Source organism: Acanthopagrus latus, chromosome 3 (genome assembly GCF_904848185.1).
Source record: "Acanthopagrus latus isolate v.2019 chromosome 3, fAcaLat1.1, whole genome shotgun sequence".
Taxonomy (NCBI): Eukaryota; Metazoa; Chordata; class Actinopteri; order Spariformes; family Sparidae; genus Acanthopagrus; species Acanthopagrus latus.
In genome coordinates this window covers 352,501-371,576 of record NC_051041.1, presented here as the reverse complement: position 1 = coordinate 371,576, position 19,076 = coordinate 352,501, and the positions used below count along the sequence as shown (strand labels likewise).

General features: G+C 46.9%; 2 protein-coding genes across 26 annotated transcripts in view; one reads left to right on the top strand and one right to left on the bottom strand.

Moving 5' to 3' along the window:
• Positions 1-1,016: 1,016 nt before the first annotated feature.
• Positions 1,017-4,541, bottom strand: LOC119017310 (gastrula zinc finger protein XlCGF7.1-like). Its single transcript, XM_037093955.1, has 2 exons — positions 4,249-4,541; positions 1,017-3,368 (listed from the first exon to the last, which is right to left on the bottom strand). Exons 1-2 carry the CDS (start codon positions 4,286-4,288, stop codon positions 2,449-2,451), a joined length of 960 nt encoding a protein of 319 aa, XP_036949850.1. The 5' UTR covers positions 4,289-4,541; the 3' UTR covers positions 1,017-2,448.
• si:ch211-191i18.2 (uncharacterized protein LOC564095 homolog) overlaps positions 3,415-19,076 on the top strand; it is a 19,760-nt gene continuing 4,098 nt past the window's right edge. The window contains exons 1-6 of one of the 25 annotated variants that reach the window (XR_005074384.1): positions 4,913-5,228; positions 5,421-5,552; positions 6,676-6,752; positions 7,664-7,807; positions 11,772-11,825; positions 14,532-14,896. Coding sequence is in view for 4 of the 25 variants with exons in the window: in XM_037093966.1 (XP_036949861.1) it covers positions 14,833-14,896 (64 nt within the window). In the remaining 21 variants the exon portion in view is untranslated. Of the gene's footprint in view, positions 3,943-4,762; positions 4,885-4,912; positions 5,287-5,420; positions 5,553-6,675; positions 6,757-7,663; positions 7,808-11,771; positions 11,826-14,531; positions 14,897-19,076 lie in introns of those variants that run through there. The other 24 variants (XR_005074393.1, XR_005074385.1, XR_005074379.1 and 21 more) reach the window with 24 other exon arrangements.

The window sequence follows — 19,076 nt, the reverse complement described above, 5'->3', positions numbered from 1 at the left end:
AGGAGGAGGAGGAGAAGAAGCAGCAGGGGTTGTCGGTTAAAAGCCAGACAGCTCTGCATCAGGTGGTCAATGGTGACAGCGACCAGGAGTCGTTTGTCGGTTTCCAGGACGATGCTGATGACAGGAAGTCAGAAACAACAACTCACATCTGATTGGTGCTGAGAAACTACAGGAAGTGTTGAACGTTTGCTGTGATGGAACGTCAGACGGAGCAAACGGAGACACTTTGGATCTGTGTGGAGCTGCAGCCTCAAACGATCTGATCATTAAACTAGTTAATTATGAAGCTGACGACTTTAGATGCATCTTCACTGTTTATCTGCTAACTGCAGCAGCTCACAGCTCAGACAGCAAAATGTGACAGCAAAGCGACTGACGGCCCGAACAAACACTCAAACAACAACATGATGCATTGAATTAAACGAGACATGAACTCATCAGGACGCTGATCAATAATCGATCGGCCTCCGTGTGACATTTACACATTAGATCAGTCACTTCGTGCTGTAAAATGATTCCTGATGAACATTGGAGGAAAACAGCAAACAACCTTCTGACTTCTGTTGCTAACAGAAGAGTCGACTCTTGATCGGAGTCTCAGCTTCACTCTGATGACGAAGGAGAAGAAACGTCACGACGCATTCATCTGCCAGATGTTTGATTTAAAGTCAGTTGCAGCTGTTTATTTTTATACTGGAACATGAATTATTGTCACATTTTATAAGAAAATAAAGAGAAGGTGCACAGACAGACTCGAACGTGTTTCTGTAGATGAAGATCATGTTTATTACTGTAATATTTATGATTTACATGTTAAACCAGCTTAATCATCCTTTTATTCTGACGGCATGCTTTTATTCTGAAATGAGAACAAATTGCTTCCCCTTTAAGTCTGTTGATCATTTTATTGAAGGAGCAGTCAGTAAGGCACTGAACCAGTCAGTGGTGACATAAAGAAGTTAACATCAGTGCTGCCCTCCAGTGGACGTCAGGGACACTGATGACGTCAGAGACACTCGGATTGAAAACATTTATTCTCTACAGTGTTGAGTTAAAATCCTCCTTTATGAGCAGCAGGATGTTAAAAATACTTTTTACAGTGTGGATGTGGAGCAGGAGGACGGGTCTGTCAGCAGCTGATGAGATGCTGGAGCAGCGACATGGTGCCACACAGAAGCCCTGAGTTCTGTTGAGATTCTGTGGACCCATGTTCTGCTTTGTCTCCTGCCTGGGGGAGAAACGTCTTCAAGACACTGGAATGAGTCCAGTTGTCTACGGTGCAGCACTGAGATTAACCCTGAGCTGGATGACGGGCCGCCTTACACATCTGTTCTTTCCTGTGTTCAGCAAACAGAACCGGTCTCTGAAGCACAAAGGTCCGGACCGACAGTCATCGTGGATCCTTTAGCTGAGGAGCATTTCACCTCACACATGGTAAAGCAACAAACAGTGTTCATATCTATCACCTTCTTTTATGGAACCATCCGGTGGGCCCAGTTCAGCCCATGGGCCTCACTTTGGGCCGCCCCGCTTTAATGGTTTCCAGAACACTGCAGAGAGATTTGAGGCTGATTTGTTAAAACATCTGCACTGTATAACTTATCAGGTGTTCAGTATAAAAGTGTTCAGCTGAGGTTCAGTGTCATTGTACTCGTGGGTCCACCTGAACCAACAGTCGGGCCGGCAGCAATTCTGAAGAGAGACAGTTGGTTGTTGGTTGTACTGCAGCATGAGTTCTGGTTCTGATGAGCCTCCGGACTGTCTGTAGCTGCTGATGTAAACAGACCTGACAGTGAAGCTTCACGGTACACAGACTGTTGTACTTCCTGATTCTGACCTGGTCCACTACATTTAATGAGCATCATTGACTGAAACTCTTTTTATTCTCATTGCAAATAAATAATCTGATTGATTCTGTTCTCACACCGAGTCAGAACCAATCACCGACCTCAAAATCTGAGACAAATCCATGAGGTCCAAACCGTAGATTTACTACAGACTAAGGGACAGAGGGACATGTCCCGTCCGGACACAGACCCAGTGAAGTAGGATTACAACACTAACAGCACCAGACATCTAAATAATGCAGGGAAACGGGTCAGTAAATTCAGAACTGAGTCAGAATCTGTCTGCAGACAACAGTTTGAACACTGTTCATGTTTTACTCATCCTGACCGATAGAGTCCAGATCGCGACATCACAACCCGTCTCACAGCTCAACACTTAAATGATTCATCTGATATGAGAACTACAACTAGCATTGATTCATATTGATCAGCTCTCAATCTTTAATCAATCAGTCAATCTCTGGAGCCGGTGAGACTCTTCGTTCGTGAGCTGCCTCAGTCTGATCTGAGTGTTGAAGGTTCTGACCCACAGTTAAAGAGACGAAGTGGATTCACAGTTCTGAAGTCTTTAGTGTCGAGTCCAGTCTCTGAGCTCAGAGCGTCACTGATCCGAGCTGACGGCGCCAGCACACTTGTGTCTTCTGATCTGAACGAACTGAGCAAATCTTTTCTCACAGACAGAGCAGCTGAACGGTTTCTCTCCCGTGTGGACGAGCATGTGTCTCCTCAGATTCCCATTCACAGTGAATCCTTTCCCACACACGGAGCAGTTGAACGGTCTCTCCCCAGTGTGGATCCTCATGTGAGTAGACAGGTGGCCTTTAAAACTGAAGCTGACCTTACAGACGGAGCAGGTGTACGGTTTCTCTCCTGTGTGGACCTTCAGGTGTGAGGTCAGAGTTGAGTTCTGTGCGAAGCCTTTGCCGCAGACGGAGCAGCTGAAGGGTTTCTCCCCCGTGTGGATCCTCATGTGTCGCACCACATCAATTTTCACCTGAAAGGTTTTTTCACAGAAGGGGCAGCTGAAGCGTTTGTCCTCTGAGTGAAGTCTCATGTGGTCCCTGATGGATTTCTTCTGTGGGAACCTTTTCCCACAGATCGCACAGATAAACGGTTTCTCTGCTGTTTGGACTCTGTCTGGTTCCTGCAGGTGCCTCTCGTCCTCAGAGCTCGCAGCACGTTCGGTCTGAGGTTCAGAGGCTTTATCAGCCTCTGGATCAGAAGAGTCATCAGTCTCATCAGTGTCAGGTTGTAGATGTCCATCTGGATCTGAGGTCCTGGCTGGTTCTGGTCCCCCATCAGCTTCTCTCTCTATCTGTTCAGTTTGTCTCTGATGAGGCTGAGGTTCCTCGTCTTCTTCATCTTCACTCTTCACAGTGAACCTGGTGATGTCATCCTGCTCCTGATTGGTCCAGAGATCCTCCTGTTCCTCTTTAATGTGTGGAGGTTCTGGTTCCTCCTGGTCCAGACTGGAGCCACGCTCAGGTAGAACCTCTTCTTTAATGACCAGCTGCAGGACGTCTGTGGAGAAAACAGAAACATATTTCAGTGAATGTTCAGGTCTCTAGGTGAACACTGGACTCTGATTGGCTGCAGGCTCTCAGTTAACTCTGACTCATCAACTAATCAGAACATCTTGTTCACAGCAGTGGGTTTGGACCCTGCAGGTCATCGTCCTCTGGACACCACAGGGTGGCGCTGCAGGTCCACACCATCCCTCAGAACACAAAGGAGTCCAGTGTTAGAATAAACATCATGAACCATCAAGGTCCGGAGAGTTACTGTGAACCTCTGTTCAACTGGACCAGAACCACCGGACCAGAACCACCAGCAGTGATTATAAACCCTGATCTGCTTTGTCTTGTTGTCCTGGTGTCGGTCTGTGTCGGGTCGGTCAGAGTTTATCTGTCGCGGGTGGTTTCACATTCAGACTGAAATCAGATTAAACCTGATTGAATTAAAGAGGCCTAGTTGAGGGCGGTTCTGGTTTCATCGGAGTTCAAACATTAGAAATGCTAAAGACGAACAGAACTTCATACTGTCGTTTTGGTTTATCGTTCGGTTCTGATGAGCTCAGACTGACCCAGTTAACATGGTGAGTTTCCGTGAATCCACGTTTCAACGTCTCTCATATATTTTATAAAGTTCTGAAACAAATGAACGACGATATAACAGAACAGTGATTTAAGTGTGGTTCTGTGGATGTACTGGGTCACTGTGTGGATCATAAATGTTGATCATGTTTGTGGCTCAATAAACAGGATTCATTCACTCGAACCGTTCTGCTGCTGACCCACAACAACATGTTCCTCCAGAACAGTTCTGCCGTTGGGTTGTCTTCGTGCTGACGTCATGTGCACTGATTCAGCAGGTTTAATAAGGAGCTGACAAGTAAACGAACCTTCAGGCCCGGTACCAGCCTGCAGCAGCTCGGACGACATTATTCCTCCAGAATCTCCGTCCAACTCTTCACTCTTGTTTCAGCTAGCATGCTAAGCTAACTCCACTAGCTGCGTAGACAGCAGCAGGTCGTCCAGATGCGACCCGGTTCTAGCAGCACGGACTCTTCAACATCAGGACCGGAACATCTGGACCCTGTTCGGAACTCAGCCTGGGCTCTGATGAAGCTCCTCTGACTGCTCTCTGCTCCATCTTCGTCCTGCTGCCCGATCCGAGCAGCGCATGCGCGAGTCTGTGCGCCGACAGGTCGGGACGGCAGCCGCAGCGGGACAAACCGCACAGGCCTGCAGTGGGTTGATGACGTCATTCTTCAACCACAGCAAAGTGATCATAAAGATTTTTTAAAGCTCTTTCATGAACGATTGATGAACTGATCACTGCACTGATCGATAGGTGCGGTTGTTGGCGCTGACAGCGTCATGACGCTCTGCTTCTCAACCATAGTCCCGCCCCTTCTTCGCAGGAGCCAATCGCGTTGTTGCACTGAGGCGAGCCCATGGTTGAGAGTTTCAGCTGATTTGGGTCCGAACGGAACCGGTGGAGGACGTGACTGTAGTCCAGAGGATCAGCACACACGGTGACGTAATTCACACAATAAACTCACCTTTGTTTAATTGCTGACGACGACACGCCACGTCACGACACTTTGTATTGAGCCGTAAAAGAAGTTGGTGTGGTGAAACGGTGCGCAAGCGCGGGAGAAGAGTTTCCTGTGGAAAATGGCGTTTCAACTGTGTTTTGGGAAACAAACTGGCCGAACCGCTGAAGCGGGTTGAAACCAGGTCCGAACACAAACTGTGGTCATGTCCACGCGACCATTAGAAGTTAAATCCCGCCTCGTTCCCGCTCAGTGACACAAGATGGCCTCCGAGTGGTGACCACAGGACGGACCCGCCCTGACCCGCTGACGGTCTGTCTGAAGTGAGTCAAGCAACACGGACCAGCGTCCTGCGGTCCAGTCCGGATCAGTGCGGGTCAAGTTTGTGTTTCTTCTTCTTCTTCTTGTGTTTCTTCTTCTTCTTCTTCTTCTTCTTCATCATCGTAACAATTGCATGCATTCATTACAATCATTTCTCTAAATGATCTTTAATCAAGATCATGTGATGTCATCAGGCCCCTCTCTGATCAGTACTGACAGAACAGAACCAGGTCACGTCCTCTCTGTCCTCTGGGTGACGCTATAGATCCATCAGACCGGAGATCAGCTGGTTCCCACAGAGCAAACACTGACCTGCATTTTATAATGTGTGTAGTGTGACACACACACACACACACACACACACTCCTCCAGGTTCTCTGATTTATTGATCATTAGGATGATTTAAGGAGAAACTCTGCTGAGAATCAGAGAAACATTTTTTTTAATCTTCAGGAAACTTTGAGTCATGATGTCATGAATCAAATGTTATCAGAGTGAAGAGGATGATGTTTACATAGAGGGGAGGAGGAGGAGGAGAGAGGAGGAGGAGGAGAGAGGAGGGGGAGAGAGGAGGGGGAGGAGGGGGAGAGAGGAGGGGGAGGAGAGAGGAGGGGAGGAGGAGAGGAGGAGAGAGGAGGAGAGGAGGAGGGGAGGAGGAGGAGAGAGGAGGAGGAGGAGAGAGGAGGAGGAGGAGAGAGGAGGAGAGAGGAGGAGAGGAGGGGGAGGGAGGAGGAGGAGGAGAGAGGAGGAGGAGGAGAGAGGAGGGAGGAGGAGAGAGGAGGAGGAGGAGAGAGGAGGGGAGGAGGAGAGGAGGGGGAGAGAGGAGGAGAGGAGGAGGAGGAGAGGAGGGGGAGAGGAGGGGGAGAGGAGGAGAGGAGGAGGAGGGGAGGAGGAGGGGAGGAGGAGAGAGGAGGAGGAGGAGAGGAGGAGAGAGGAGGAGGAGGAGAGGAGGAGGGGAGGAGGAGAGAGGAGGAGAGGAGGGGGAGGAGGAGGAGAGGAGGAGAGAGGAGGAGGGGGAGAGAGGAGAGGAGGCGGGGGAGGAGGAGGAGAGGAGGGGGAGAGGGGAGGGGGAGAGGAGGAGGAGGGGGAGAGGGAGAGGAGGAGGGGGAGAGGAGGAGAGGAGGGGGAGAGGAGAGGAGGAGGGGAGGAGGAGGAGAGGAGGGGGAGAGAGGAGGGGGAGAGGAGGAGGAGGGGGAGAGGAGGAGAGGAGGGGGAGAGGAGGAGGAGGGGGAGAGGAGAGGAGGGGGAGAGGAGGAGAGGAGGAGAGGAGGGGGAGAGGAGGAGGAGGGGGAGAGGAGAGGAGGGGGAGAGGAGGAGAGGAGGAGGAGGAGGGGGAGAGAGGAGGGGGAGGAACACTGAGAGAGGACATGACAGAGAAAAGTAAGGAAGAAATGAGGTGATGAAAAATGTTCTGATCTAATATTTGTTTCCTGTTTTCTTCTTTTACAGAGAAAACTTCTCTTTGATTCGTCGACACGAACAAACGAGACTCTGAGGAGCTGCTGTTGTTTTCACGCCCACGTCATGTAAGTAAGTCAAACTTTTATACAACACCTTGAAAAATACAGGCGTTCAATACCACAGGGAAAAGTCAACACGACATGAGGGCAAATATATTAGATTACATTTAATAGGAGATAAATCAAACACGTGCAACAGCAGCATGTAGGATAGATTACATCTGACCACGGACTCTTTGTCGGAAACAACAGCTGGTATCAGTATTGATTCTGTGAAATACAAGTATTGAAATGGTTCAAATATTGAAGGTGTGCTAACAGGACTTGGCTAACTTGCAGTAACAGAAAGCGATTGTGTCACAAAATAAGAAGAAGCTCGCCTAAAGTCAGTGGTGCAGAATATTTAAATTATTCAGATAATAAGATGCATCTGTACGAACAGTTCATGAACACTCTGCTTTATTGATTAGAGAGGCTTCTTACAGTTAAACACGTCTGTATGAGCAGTGATGTCACTGCAGCAAATGTCATGGACAGGAGAGAGGAAACTCTCCTGGGGAAACAGAATTCAACCGTAATCATCTGAAATACTGTTTTTTTGGACGGCTCTGGTGGAGCTCGGGATTCATCAGGAGGACAGCTGCTTTACTCCAGACTAGTTACCGTATGAACCTGAACCATGTGAGACAGAAACCTGATCCTCTAAGGGTCCGATGCAGTCAGGGCCCCTCTACAGGTAGCAGTTTTAATGGGGCTGGCAGTGCATTCATGACTGAAGCATTCATGTTCAGGTTGGTTTTTATTGACAGCTGCTAACACTATGGTAACAAAATAAAAGCACAACACTCAGAGGCAACATTCATCGTCTGCTCCCACAAACACATTTTCTGTCTCTGTAATGAGAGTTTCCATCAGATAAAACTCAGAATGGACTCAAGCAGGTGCAACAAGATTTCCCTCCATTTCTGGGTTTCCAGGGCGACAGGTGACTAAACTTCTATGTGATTGGCTGCCTGAAAAAGACTGCTGGTGACTCCACCGCAGCAACTGGAAGCGCTCTGAGAGAAGCTGGAAGCAACAGCTTTCCCTGCTCGCCCCTCAACAGATGGAAAAAGACACAGGTAGTCAGAAAACCTTGATGTGGACAGTTCTCAGACTCGGGACCTCAGTGTGGGACACGTATGTGGTCCTGAGTCTGAGAACAGACGCAGCTCAGCAGCATCTTGGCTGCTAACACTCAGACAGTGAACTGCGACAAACGGCTTCAGCTGCTGCGTCCATGGAAACAGAAAACACCGGCTCATATCGTCAACGCACCTCTGTTCCTTAGTAACACCTGCACACAGACACCAGGTAACAACTGTAGTGATCAGAAAACTGCCTCAGTTCCAAACCCAACAGCTGCTACTCTCACCTGATCTGAGCACACCTGGATCAACTGCTGGATTACACACCTGCAGCTCCAGATGTATCAAACCCTCTCTGACTCATGAGAACAGTTTTTCCCACCAGCTGCTTTTACAGTCTGACGTAAATACAATGTAAACATAATGAATAATCTGTTCACATCACAGTCTGTATGTACACACACACACGCTCAGCAGACTCTCACGGCGTCTTGAGCTGCGTTCAGCAACATAAAACTCTGTCACAGTTAAATATAGACACCATGAGAACATCACAACTTTCCCAGCGTGCCCTGGAGCAAGGCAGCGACCCCCCCGAGGACAGAGCTGATCAGCTGGGAGATGCACGATGGGAAGGACTTGAGGACAGTTTGACCTCCACCGTCCTTTAATTTAAATTTAGTTTCACATCAAACCTGAAGGTCCCACCATGAGGACAGCTAGCTGCAGCGCTAACGGCTGCTAACGTTTCTGTAGTGTGCTCAGTCCAGCAGGAGGGTCGTGTTTGACCATGAAGCGTAATCCACTCTGTTGGAATATAAACAGTTCATAACATTAAGAAGAGAAACTGCTTCAGTCCATCGCTGAGCGTCTGTGTAGTCTGAGACCACCTGTAGTTCCTGCTGGCTTCTGTTTAATATTTACTGCTATATTAAGGTTTAGTCTCCAGTGGGTTCAGGTCTGTTCTGTTGGTTAACATGGAACAAAATTTGAGCAAACATTTTGGAGGTTTAAAGAGTTTCTCCTGTGAGAGCTCAGCTAACAGCTCAACAGAGCTAGCTGCTTCTAGATTCTGTAAAATCAGGTAGAGACGAAAATAAAACACAACATCACAAATGATCCGATGAAACGCATTAATCTCAGCGGAGGAAGTTTACTTTGACATAATTATTCAGTTAAATTAAATACTTCTCATCCCTGTGTCAGGTACGTCTCTGCTGGGAACCAGGTCCTCTCTAAAACCTCAGGGCTGCTTCATCTACACTTTTTTTTAAAATTGTGAGGCGATTCTGAGAACGTTCCTGAACCTCCGTTGATAGTTAAAATCTGATCCCAGAACAACATGATGTGGATTAAATGGAATCTAAATTATTTTCCTAATCTCACTTTGGACTGGCAGCGGGACACAAAGCCATGGCTGTGTTCTGTGTATGACATGATGAGCACGACACACCAGCCACGGTGTAGCAGCATCGGCAGCAGGACGTAAATCTCTACAGCTACAGTTTGACAGATAAAAGAAGTGGTGATGCAGATCGGCTGCAGTGTTTCACTGGCCTGTCACCATCGATGCATTGTGAGCTATACTTGATGCATCGTGTCTGTAGACGCCACTCAGAAGAGCCAATCAGATGAAGCAAAACATTCAAGACAGTTATATATCTGCTGCTAAAATGTCATGTGAGACTGACGGCGCCCCGTCGTTACCAGACCGCCACACAAAAGGCTAACAGCTAACAGCTAATGGAGCGAGAGGAGCTAACTGCTAAACACACAGCAGAGAGTTTCTGTTGAGGGGAACATTAAACAGTGAACTGCAGTTTAATGTAACGACACAACAAGTTCACAGTAAATTAAAGTTCAGCAGTACTTCAGCTGAGTACACCTGGAGGACAAAATACAAAATATAGTTAATAATGATTTATTTCCTCAACAGTTCAATGGTTTTATTAATGTTGTAATTAGTAACAATCAGTGCGTTTACATGCACAGCTTAGTCAGATTACAGCCACGACTATTTGGACTCTGCTGCTCAGTTAGACAGCTGCAGTTGTCCGAGTATACATGCTGGTGAGAAAATCGAATCACTGGCAGGAGCATGTCAGACCCCGGTACACTAGGTGGCGCTGTACCCATTTCAACTCGTGGTAACAGAAACACCTCCGGCTGACCTCTTTACGTCACCAGCTGCCTCGGCATTTGAGAAAGATGGCGTAAGAAGAGCGAGACGAAGCTGCATCTTTGTACACTTCGTATATGGTGTACATGATAATTACACAAATGGCACAATGGCGCTCTTTCTTACGGATTTCGGGGGAAAGACGCCGTCGCCGTCCGTCTACTTCCAGCTCACGGCCCCGGGAAAAAAATCTTGATCCTGCGCAGAACGCAAAAATCCGATCTGATGGAGCGTATAACTGCAGGAGTAATGTGACCATCAATCGAATAATCTGAGTGTTTTAATCCGACTATGAGAAATCTGATCCGGTCTGATTTTAGTCAGACTGAGGTGTAAACATGCATCTTAAAGATCCGATCGTAGTCGGACTAACGCAGTAATCTGGTTTTCTTGAGAGTCATGTAAACGCACTGACTGATAATAAAGTAAAGACAGAACATTTTCACAGGTGTTGGGCCAGTCGTCTTGTTCGGACCACCCTGAACAAACACTGATAATAGTTCACAGACTGTTTGTGTTGCTCAGCCGACTCCTCTCTTCTTCTCTGGTTTCTCCTTCTGCTCTCTGTCTCTTCCTGTCTGTTGGTGAGGAAAAACTGCTCGTCTCCAGATGTTTTCTGCCCTTTTTTTACAGGACACACACACACCACAGGGAACCGCCACTGTGTGTGTGTGTGTGTGTGTGTGTGTGTGTGTGTGTGTGTGAATCCTTCAGTTTTGTGTGTGTGTGTGTGTGTGTGAATCTTTCAGTTTTGTGTGTGTCTGTGTGTGTGTGTCTGTGTGTGTGTGTGTGTGTGTGTGTGAATCCTTCAGTTTTGTGTGTTCGTGTCTGAACCTGAATGTTTTTCTCTTTGTTTTCTGAACATCTTCTCTCAGCCTGTTTCCCACGATGCACTTCAACAGATGCATGGTGGGAGTTGTGGTATCTTCAGAAGCACCTTAAGCCTCATGAGTCCTTCACTTCCTTCCTTTAATCTCAATGTGAGCTTCATGTGTTTGAACATTAAGAGGACAGAATATGTTGTTTTGTTGCTCTGCAGGCTGTTTAACATGTAAACTGAACGTCTTCTAGTCAAACTGACATTAATGAGATCGCTCCCTGTTGAACACACGCAGGACATGTCTCATACATTATTATTTGACTGAAGTACAAGAAAACACTAAAATAAAACTTTATTGATCCCCAGGAGGGAAATGTGGCAGGTTAACGGGTTTCCTGGTTCCAGTGTTTGTGCTAATCTGCGCTGCACATCCTGTTCACACCTGGTGTCACCTCGTCCTGACTGAGCTCAGAGTTCAGCTCTCAGCTACATTCACCTGCATCTGAGTGACCTCAGTGATGTGATGTCACTTCCTGCTCTGTATGAAACAAACCCATCCATCACTGAGACAAACAGACTCCATGTTTCTACTCAGAGACAGAAAGAAGTTCATGTAGAACATTTGCTGAATGAACAAGAAGGTCCAAATAATGCAGAATGAGTCAGAGACAGAGTTTCACAGAGTTTATAAAGTGTCTCCAACTCAACAACTCACTAAACTGACACATTTGTTAAGGGAGTCTGGGGACTTTCTCCACGGGGACAAAGAAGTCGCCTATATTGTTCCTGTTTAGTGTCTTTGTAACATGTGACGTGTTTAGATCAATAACATGTTTCTTCTGACAGCAGCAGGTGAACAGACATGTCATTTATATCACAGTGATCATCTTCTTCTTCTTCTTCTTCTTCTTCTTCTTCTTCTTCTGCTTCTTCTGCTTCTGCTTCTTCCACGTCGTCAGTGTGGTCCAGGACATGTGATGTGCTGTGATGGATCAGGCTCGTGTTGGTTCCAGGTATGAGCAGCTCTCCGGTGTCACTGATCTGTGTGGGATTGATACAGTTTGGTGTTAGAATGGAGGACAGCAGCATGTCCCAGCTGGATTAAGACAGATTAAAAACAAACCAACAGCCTCTTTATGTTCTCCGGACTCGGGTCAGAGACTTGACTGAATGTTTACCTGCTGTTTTCTGAACATCTGGATTAGAACAGATCACAGATCAGTTCTGTGGCGACTGTGTGGGTGTTTTGGCTCCAGATCAACAGGATTACGCTGAACCAGGACTGTAATTATCAGAGATTATCCTCCTGAGTCAGCAGTGATTTTCAGATTAAAGGTTTTAGTTTGTGACAAGAAAAAATATGAAGCAGATTCACAGAGAGAGAGAGAGAGAGAACATGTTCTGTAACGTTCTGCTTCCTGCCTGCTGTCTTCTGTTCACATCTAACAACAGACTGCATGCTGGGACACCATTCACAATGCTAATGCTAGTCAGAGGGATGCTAATAGTTGCTAATGATTCCTGTCCTCCAGCTGTGAGGACACACAGAGAGAGGAAGACAACATTTACAACAATTAAAGCACTTTGAATGAAACCAGATGCAACAACACATCCTTCATGGTGATACAGCTGTAGAGCCAAAGAGCGGACGAGGAGAATAAAAGTTCTTCTGCAGGAAAATGTTTCATGTGTGATGGAGTTTATTTTATTTAACTTCGTCTCTTATTTGTGAAACTGGTGAAGTTTGAGAGTGATAATAAATACAACGATGATGATTAATGCAGCCGATCAGCTTTACTGTTCTCTGTGGACTCATGGCACGTTTAGAATAACATATAAAGTTCCATACTGAACCCAGTGCTCCCAGTAACACAGCTCCCAGTGACACAGCTCCCAGTAACACAGCTCCCAGTGACACAGCTCCCAGTGACACAGCTCCCAGCGACACAGCTCCCAGTAACACAGCTCCCAGTAACACAGCTCCCAGTAACACAGCTCCCAGTAACACAGCTCCCAGTAACACAGCTCCCAGTGACACAGCTCCCAGTGACACAGCTCCCAGCGACACAGCTCCCAGTAACACAGCTCCCAGCGACACAGCTCCCAGTAACACAGCTCCCAGTGACACAGCTCCCAGTGACACAGCTCCCAGTGACACAGCTCCCAGTGACACAGCTCCCAGCGACACAGCTCCCAGTAACACAGCTCCCAGTGACACAGCTCCCAGCGACACAGCTCCCAGCGACACAGCTCCCAGTAACACAGCTCCCAGTGACACAGCTCCCAGTAACACAGCTCCCAGTGACACAGCTCCCAGCGACACAGCTCCCAGCGACACAGCTCCCAGTAACACAGCTCCCAGTAACACAGCTCCCAGCGACACAGCTCCCAGCGACACAGCTCCCAGCAACACAGCTCCCAGTAACACAGCTCCCAGTAACACAGCTCCCAGCGACACAGCTCCCAGCGACACAGCTCCCAGCAACACAGCTCCCAGTGACAAAGCTCCCAGTGACACAGCTCCCAGTAACACAGCTCCCAGTAACACAGCTCCCAGTGACACAGCTCCCAGTGACACAGCTCCCAGCGACACAGCTCCCAGTAACACAGCTCCCAGTAACACAGCTCCCAGTGACACAGCTCCCAGTGACACAGCTCCCAGCGACACAGCTCCCAGCGACACAGCTCCCAGTAACACAGCTCCCAGTAACACAGCTCCCAGTGACACAGCTCCCAGTAACACAGCTCCCAGTGACACAGCTCCCAGTGACACAGCTCCCAGCGACACAGCTCCCAGTGACACAGCTCCCAGTGACACAGCTCCCAGCGACACAGCTCCCAGTACAAGTGATGTTGTAGTGGGATTGTTTCTCACACTCTGATGGAAACTGACTAATTCAATTGTTTCCTCTGGCATTGAACACTTAATGTCCATATTTGGTCATTGCTGACATCACTGATGATGTCACATTGAGGTGTATTTCCCAGAGCAGCAGCGACTGAAAATAGAAAACAGAGTCTATTGTTTTAAATCCAGCTGTGATGTGAGAAACAGAGGAGGCAGTTTAACCCTTTAAATCCAGTTCGATATCAGCCGGCTGCAGCTGGTCTCAGGTCTGTTGAACCTGATTAACCTGATCAGGCTCATTATCTGATCAATACATCTGATCAGTTATTCAAACTGCACTCAGATCAGTTACAGACAGCAGTGTCATGGTGGTACGTTCAAAGACAGAGTCGATAGTGGTGCGTTCAAAGACAGTATTGATGGTGGTGTGTTCAAAGACAGTGCTGATGGTTGCAGTGGACTCTCAGGGCTGCAGCTTCTTCTCACTGTGTCCAACAGTTTGATTATAAATCTGTCATAACGTTTAAACATGAAGTGCGCCTGAGTTACTTCCTGTCATGTGACTCTGTCTTTCACGTAATTCTGAGTTTCGTCCTGACTGATGAACATCGTTAGCATTAGCTCCCTTCGTTAGCAGCAGTCGTTGTTCATCACCTTATCAGAGCGAGCAGGTTCATATAATGTGCACACATGTACACATTCATGTGTAGTATTATTTATTACAGATGTATAATGAACTACATGTGTCACTACAGTGTGTGTATATTGTATTTATCTTTATGATCCACAGAGAAGTTGAAACACGCTGAATACTTTGTGTCTGTGACTGTTTCACTCTCTTTGTCTCTCTCTGCTCATGTTTGGCAATCAGGGAGAAAACTTGGCAGGAAAACCAGAACAGCCCCCCCACAACACCTCCTCCCCCTGCTCCACCTCCTCCACCTCCTCCACCTCCTCCCCCTGCCCCACCTCCTCCACCTCCTCCACCTCCTCCTCCTCCCCCTGCTCCACCTCCTCCACCTCCTCCTCCTCCCCCTGCTCCACCTTCTCCACCTCCCTCTCCTCCCCTTTTCTCCCTCTTCATGTTCATTCACACTCAGTCGATCAGGACATCACATCTCTCTGCAGTCTTTGTCTCTCTATCATTCATTTCTTCTCCGTCTGTTTGAATCATGTCTCTCAGTTTTCTGTCTGTTTATCTGAGCGGAGCCTCACTGATCCTGCTGCTGCCTGCGGGTGAGTCCTGTGTGTGTGTGTGTGTGTGTGTGTGTGTGTGTGTGTGTGTGTGTGTGTGTGAAAGACAGAGAGTGTGTGTGTGTGTGTGTGTTTGACATCTTGTTCAAGTGATCAGTGTGTGTGTTGCAGCTGTTTAACTTCCTGTACACTGTGTGTGTGTGTGTGTGTGTGTGTGTGTGTGTGTCACGGTGAATTTATTTTGCAGTTAACCGTTACACCCCCCCCCCCCCCCCCCCCCACACACACACACACACACACACATTAACGTAACAATTAAAGGAACAGTTCAACACTTTGTGAACAGCCTGTTAGCGTAGCTTAGCATAAAGACTGGTTGTTTGTAGGGTTTCTGTAAAAAGTCTCACCCAACAAAGATTTGGTGACAAAATATCAATGTAGTAAAAGTCTTGAAGTATCTGATATATAATGTACTGAAGTATCAGAAGTAATTATACTTATATTTACACATACTTTATAGTATTATTTGACCTGTTATTGGATCTGATAATCAATCAGAATCATTGTTTCTGTTTTATTGAATTTGTTTCTAAAAATGATTGATTAAAAAGTGTCTTTCTTTGGCTCTGATGCATCCTGTAATCTGTGGTATCTAAAGTAATCAGATACATTACAGGAGTATAAAGTGCGTCAGTATTAAGATATGAAAGCAGTAAACGTGTTGGTCTCGTGTGTTGTTGTGGTCTCGTCGTTGTTTCAGTGTCGTGGTGCCTTCATGTTCAGATGTCTCGTCACTTGTTTGTGTCTCGATAGCTTAAACGTGTTGTTTGCACATGTTGAAACGCAGTCCTGAACAGTGGTCTCTGGCCTGCCATCGCTCGCTTGATTAACACTAATTGTTAATAATTATGTGTTCATAATGTCAGCATGGCACATTATGACATGCAGGAAGTGAATCAGTGAAGGGAACTGGTAGAACTGTGGAAGCCCTGAAGGGTCTGAGGGCAAAACGTCCTCAGAGACGTTATGAAGACGATCCTGAGTCTGAGGTCATGAACACACCAGAGACACAACGTGGATCAGACCTCAGATTCACCAAACCACCAGAGGATCCGTTTGATTAGCTGTTGTTTAAAAGTGAGTGTTAGTCACACCGGTGGTCCTGAACGCCTCGTCCAGCAGCTGAACGAATCATCCGTCTGAGTTGATTAGTTTAATTATTCGATCAGTATATGATCATAAACTCTGACTCATTCAAACAGAGGAGAAGCTGCTGGATAACTTTAATGTGTCTGGACAGAAAGTCAAACTTTATTGTCCCTCAGGTAGAAGACAACATGGCCGACAGAGTTTACACAGTCACACTCAGTGTTTTTGATGAACAGCTGGTTTTTGTAAAGTTTCTCGGAGTCATGTGACGGAGCCAACGAACGCCCACACATCACTGACCCCCCACGCTTTTACTCTCTTTACTCCCAACACTCCACTTTCTCTTCTTCTCTCTTTTCTTTCCTCATTCATTTCTCCTCCAGTTTCTTCTTCTCCTCCTTCTTGCTCTCTTTTCTTGTTTCTACCTCCAGAGAAGAACGCTTCATGTTCCCGACCTCGATTGGCAGCTGATCTGTGTGTGTGTGTGTGTGTGTGTGTGTGTGTGTGTGTGTGTGTGTGTGTGTGTGTGTGTGTGTGTGTGTGCGTGTGTCACCTGGTTTTGATTTCCTCCTCCCTGCAGCATCAGGATGAGATGTGATTGACAGGCCGGTTCTGTGATGACACACTTCCTGTTTGAGAACAATTAACAGCCCACCCCCTCAGTTCCCATCAGCCTCCTGTGTGTGTGTCTGTCTGTCTGTCTGTGTGTTTTAAAGGGTCAGTCCACTCAAACCAGAGAAAATAGAACCTACAGAGAGTTTGTGTTTTGGGTGAACTGAGCCTTTAATCTCATGTTAAGAGCTTTGTGCTGACATGTTACGTACATGTGAGGTCACAGAGGTCAAAGGTCAACATGAGGCATCGACACAGATCAGACTTTCACAGATAAATGATGAGAGATCATCAGACTGACCTCATCCACTGTGTGTGTGTGTGGGTAGGGGGAAACAGGAAGCAGAGAAGAAGAAGGAGCAGGAAGTTGTTTCAGGGCTCACCTGCAGGGTCGTCAGCTGCTTTTATACTCACATCAGTTAAAGTGTAAAACCAGACGAACACAGCAGTCGTGACTGTAACACAGAGACGCTGTTACTTTAGTTCCAAGTTACCTCCAAGGGCCTGAGTACTTCCTCCTCCACTCAGTCAGATCCTGGTGACTCTGTGGACGTTTCCTGTCGGTCTGTTAAGTCTGATCACTTGTTTCCACTCTGACCAGTGTCCTGCTGGGATCTGAGCAGTTCAGCCTCAGCCAGCTGAGCCTGAGGGAGGTGCTTTGTGTCCCTCACTGCTTCTTGTTCATGTGCTCGACCTCCTGCAGGACGACTGCAACACAACTCCTCAAGGGCGACGTCAAAATGACGACGTGAAAATCCTTTTTCCTGTCAGCAGCAGATCTGATCAGTAGCTGGAGAACAGAGGAGGCGAAATGAGGAGGGACACTGAATGTGTCACACACACACACACACACACACACACACACACACACACACACACACAGCAGTAGAGGGCCAGGAACACTCTGAACTGAAGAGTGAGCCCAGCTTCCTCTGAGGGAAGAAGCTTCTGACCCTGCAGATAGTTTTAAAAATGGATGTGAATAATGTGCAGCACAGTTTCTGTTACGACCTCATCGTGACGCCGTGTTGTCTCTGCAGCAGCGCTCATGTTCATGAGACGAGTCAGTGAGTCCTCACAGCCTGTCCTCCAGGAGACGTTCAGAGACTTCTCCTGGTGACAGCAGAAGTTCTGATCCAGCTTGTTTCCTCCAGTACAGTAACAGAGTTCAGGCTCTGACATGGACTCAGAGTATCAGAGTAAAAAGTCTCCCTCTGAAGGACATTTGTGCTCAAAGCTAACTGAAGCTCACGTCATATTAATAGAATTCAAAGACTATTAAAGTTAAAGGTAGAATCAGTAGGATTTGTCCCAGCTGCTCCTGAACGCACCACAAAGACAGTTGATTGTTGAGTCTCATTCCCAGGACGTCAAATAGACACATGTTGGGTTGGTAAAGCGTCCCGAGCAGCAACAAAGAGAGAAAATCAGAAACTCTCTGCAGATACGAGACACTAACACGCCTTTTCTCCACATTCCAGCCTCCCTCTCTGTCTGTTTACGGATTCTTACGGCTTTTACGTCTTTGTCTCGTCTCGCTGCGTCTGCCGTGCGTGATGTGCTCTGATGGAGTAACTAAGTATTTGTACTCTGTTACTTCAGATATTTATCTTTAAGCTTCAGTTGTAAACTTAAAGAATCTGCAGACAGAATTATTATTAATGAACAGATCGTGTTTACAGAGACTTCTTTATTTATCTGTGTGGAATTTATCCAGCCGTAAAAATCAAAGAAATCATGTGATCATCAATCTCCTGCTGTCTCACACACACACACACACACACACACACACACACGCACACACACACACGGATGATGGATGGTGTGAAAGAAATAGATCTTCAGGGATCAGAGAGTTTCCCATCCGACTGTGTGTGTGTGTGTGTGTGTGTGTGTGTGTGTGTGTGTGTGTGTGTGTGTGTGTGTGTGTGTGTGTGTGTGTGTGTTAACCCGATCAGAACCTCAGAGTCCGGCTCACTGTGTCACCCAGAGGGCGAGTTTAAACCTTTTCAAAATAAAAGCGCTCCTTTGTAAACAATATAACCTGATTATCGTCCAGCGATCAGAGAGGAACACATGACTGTTGTCACTCAGCTGTTCTGATCTGATTGATTATTGATTGGTTAGGGTTAGGGTTGGTTAGGGAGTCGCTGAGGTCACCTGTGAGTCATCAGGACCTCAGCGACTCTCAGGTGATAAACTTAGATCAGCTAATTAAAGAGGATTGATGAGGCAGCAACATGTAAACTCGGCTGGTTTTTGATGTGGATGGTGACAAACATCTAGATCCATCAGATTTAAATATGTTTATTTTGGATTAAAGGAGACTTTCAGTTTTTATCATCAATTATTCAAACTGTTATTTTCACAGTTAATCAGTTAATTGTTTCATTTAATCTATAAAACATCAGAAAACAAAAGGAAGGTGAGAATGTTTTTATTGTTATGTTTTTTTTTCCAG

What these genes read in the sequence shown, in the direction of transcription:
- LOC119017310 (XM_037093955.1), bottom strand. Translation starts at nt 4,288, where the DNA reads ATGTCGTCCGAGCTGCTGCAGGCTGGTACCGGGCCTGAAG. An exon ending in GGCTGGTACCGGGCCTGAAG is followed by an intron (nt 3,369 to 4,248) that starts GTTCGTTTACTT and finishes TTTTCTCCACAG; the next exon opens with ACGTCCTGCAGCTGGTCATT.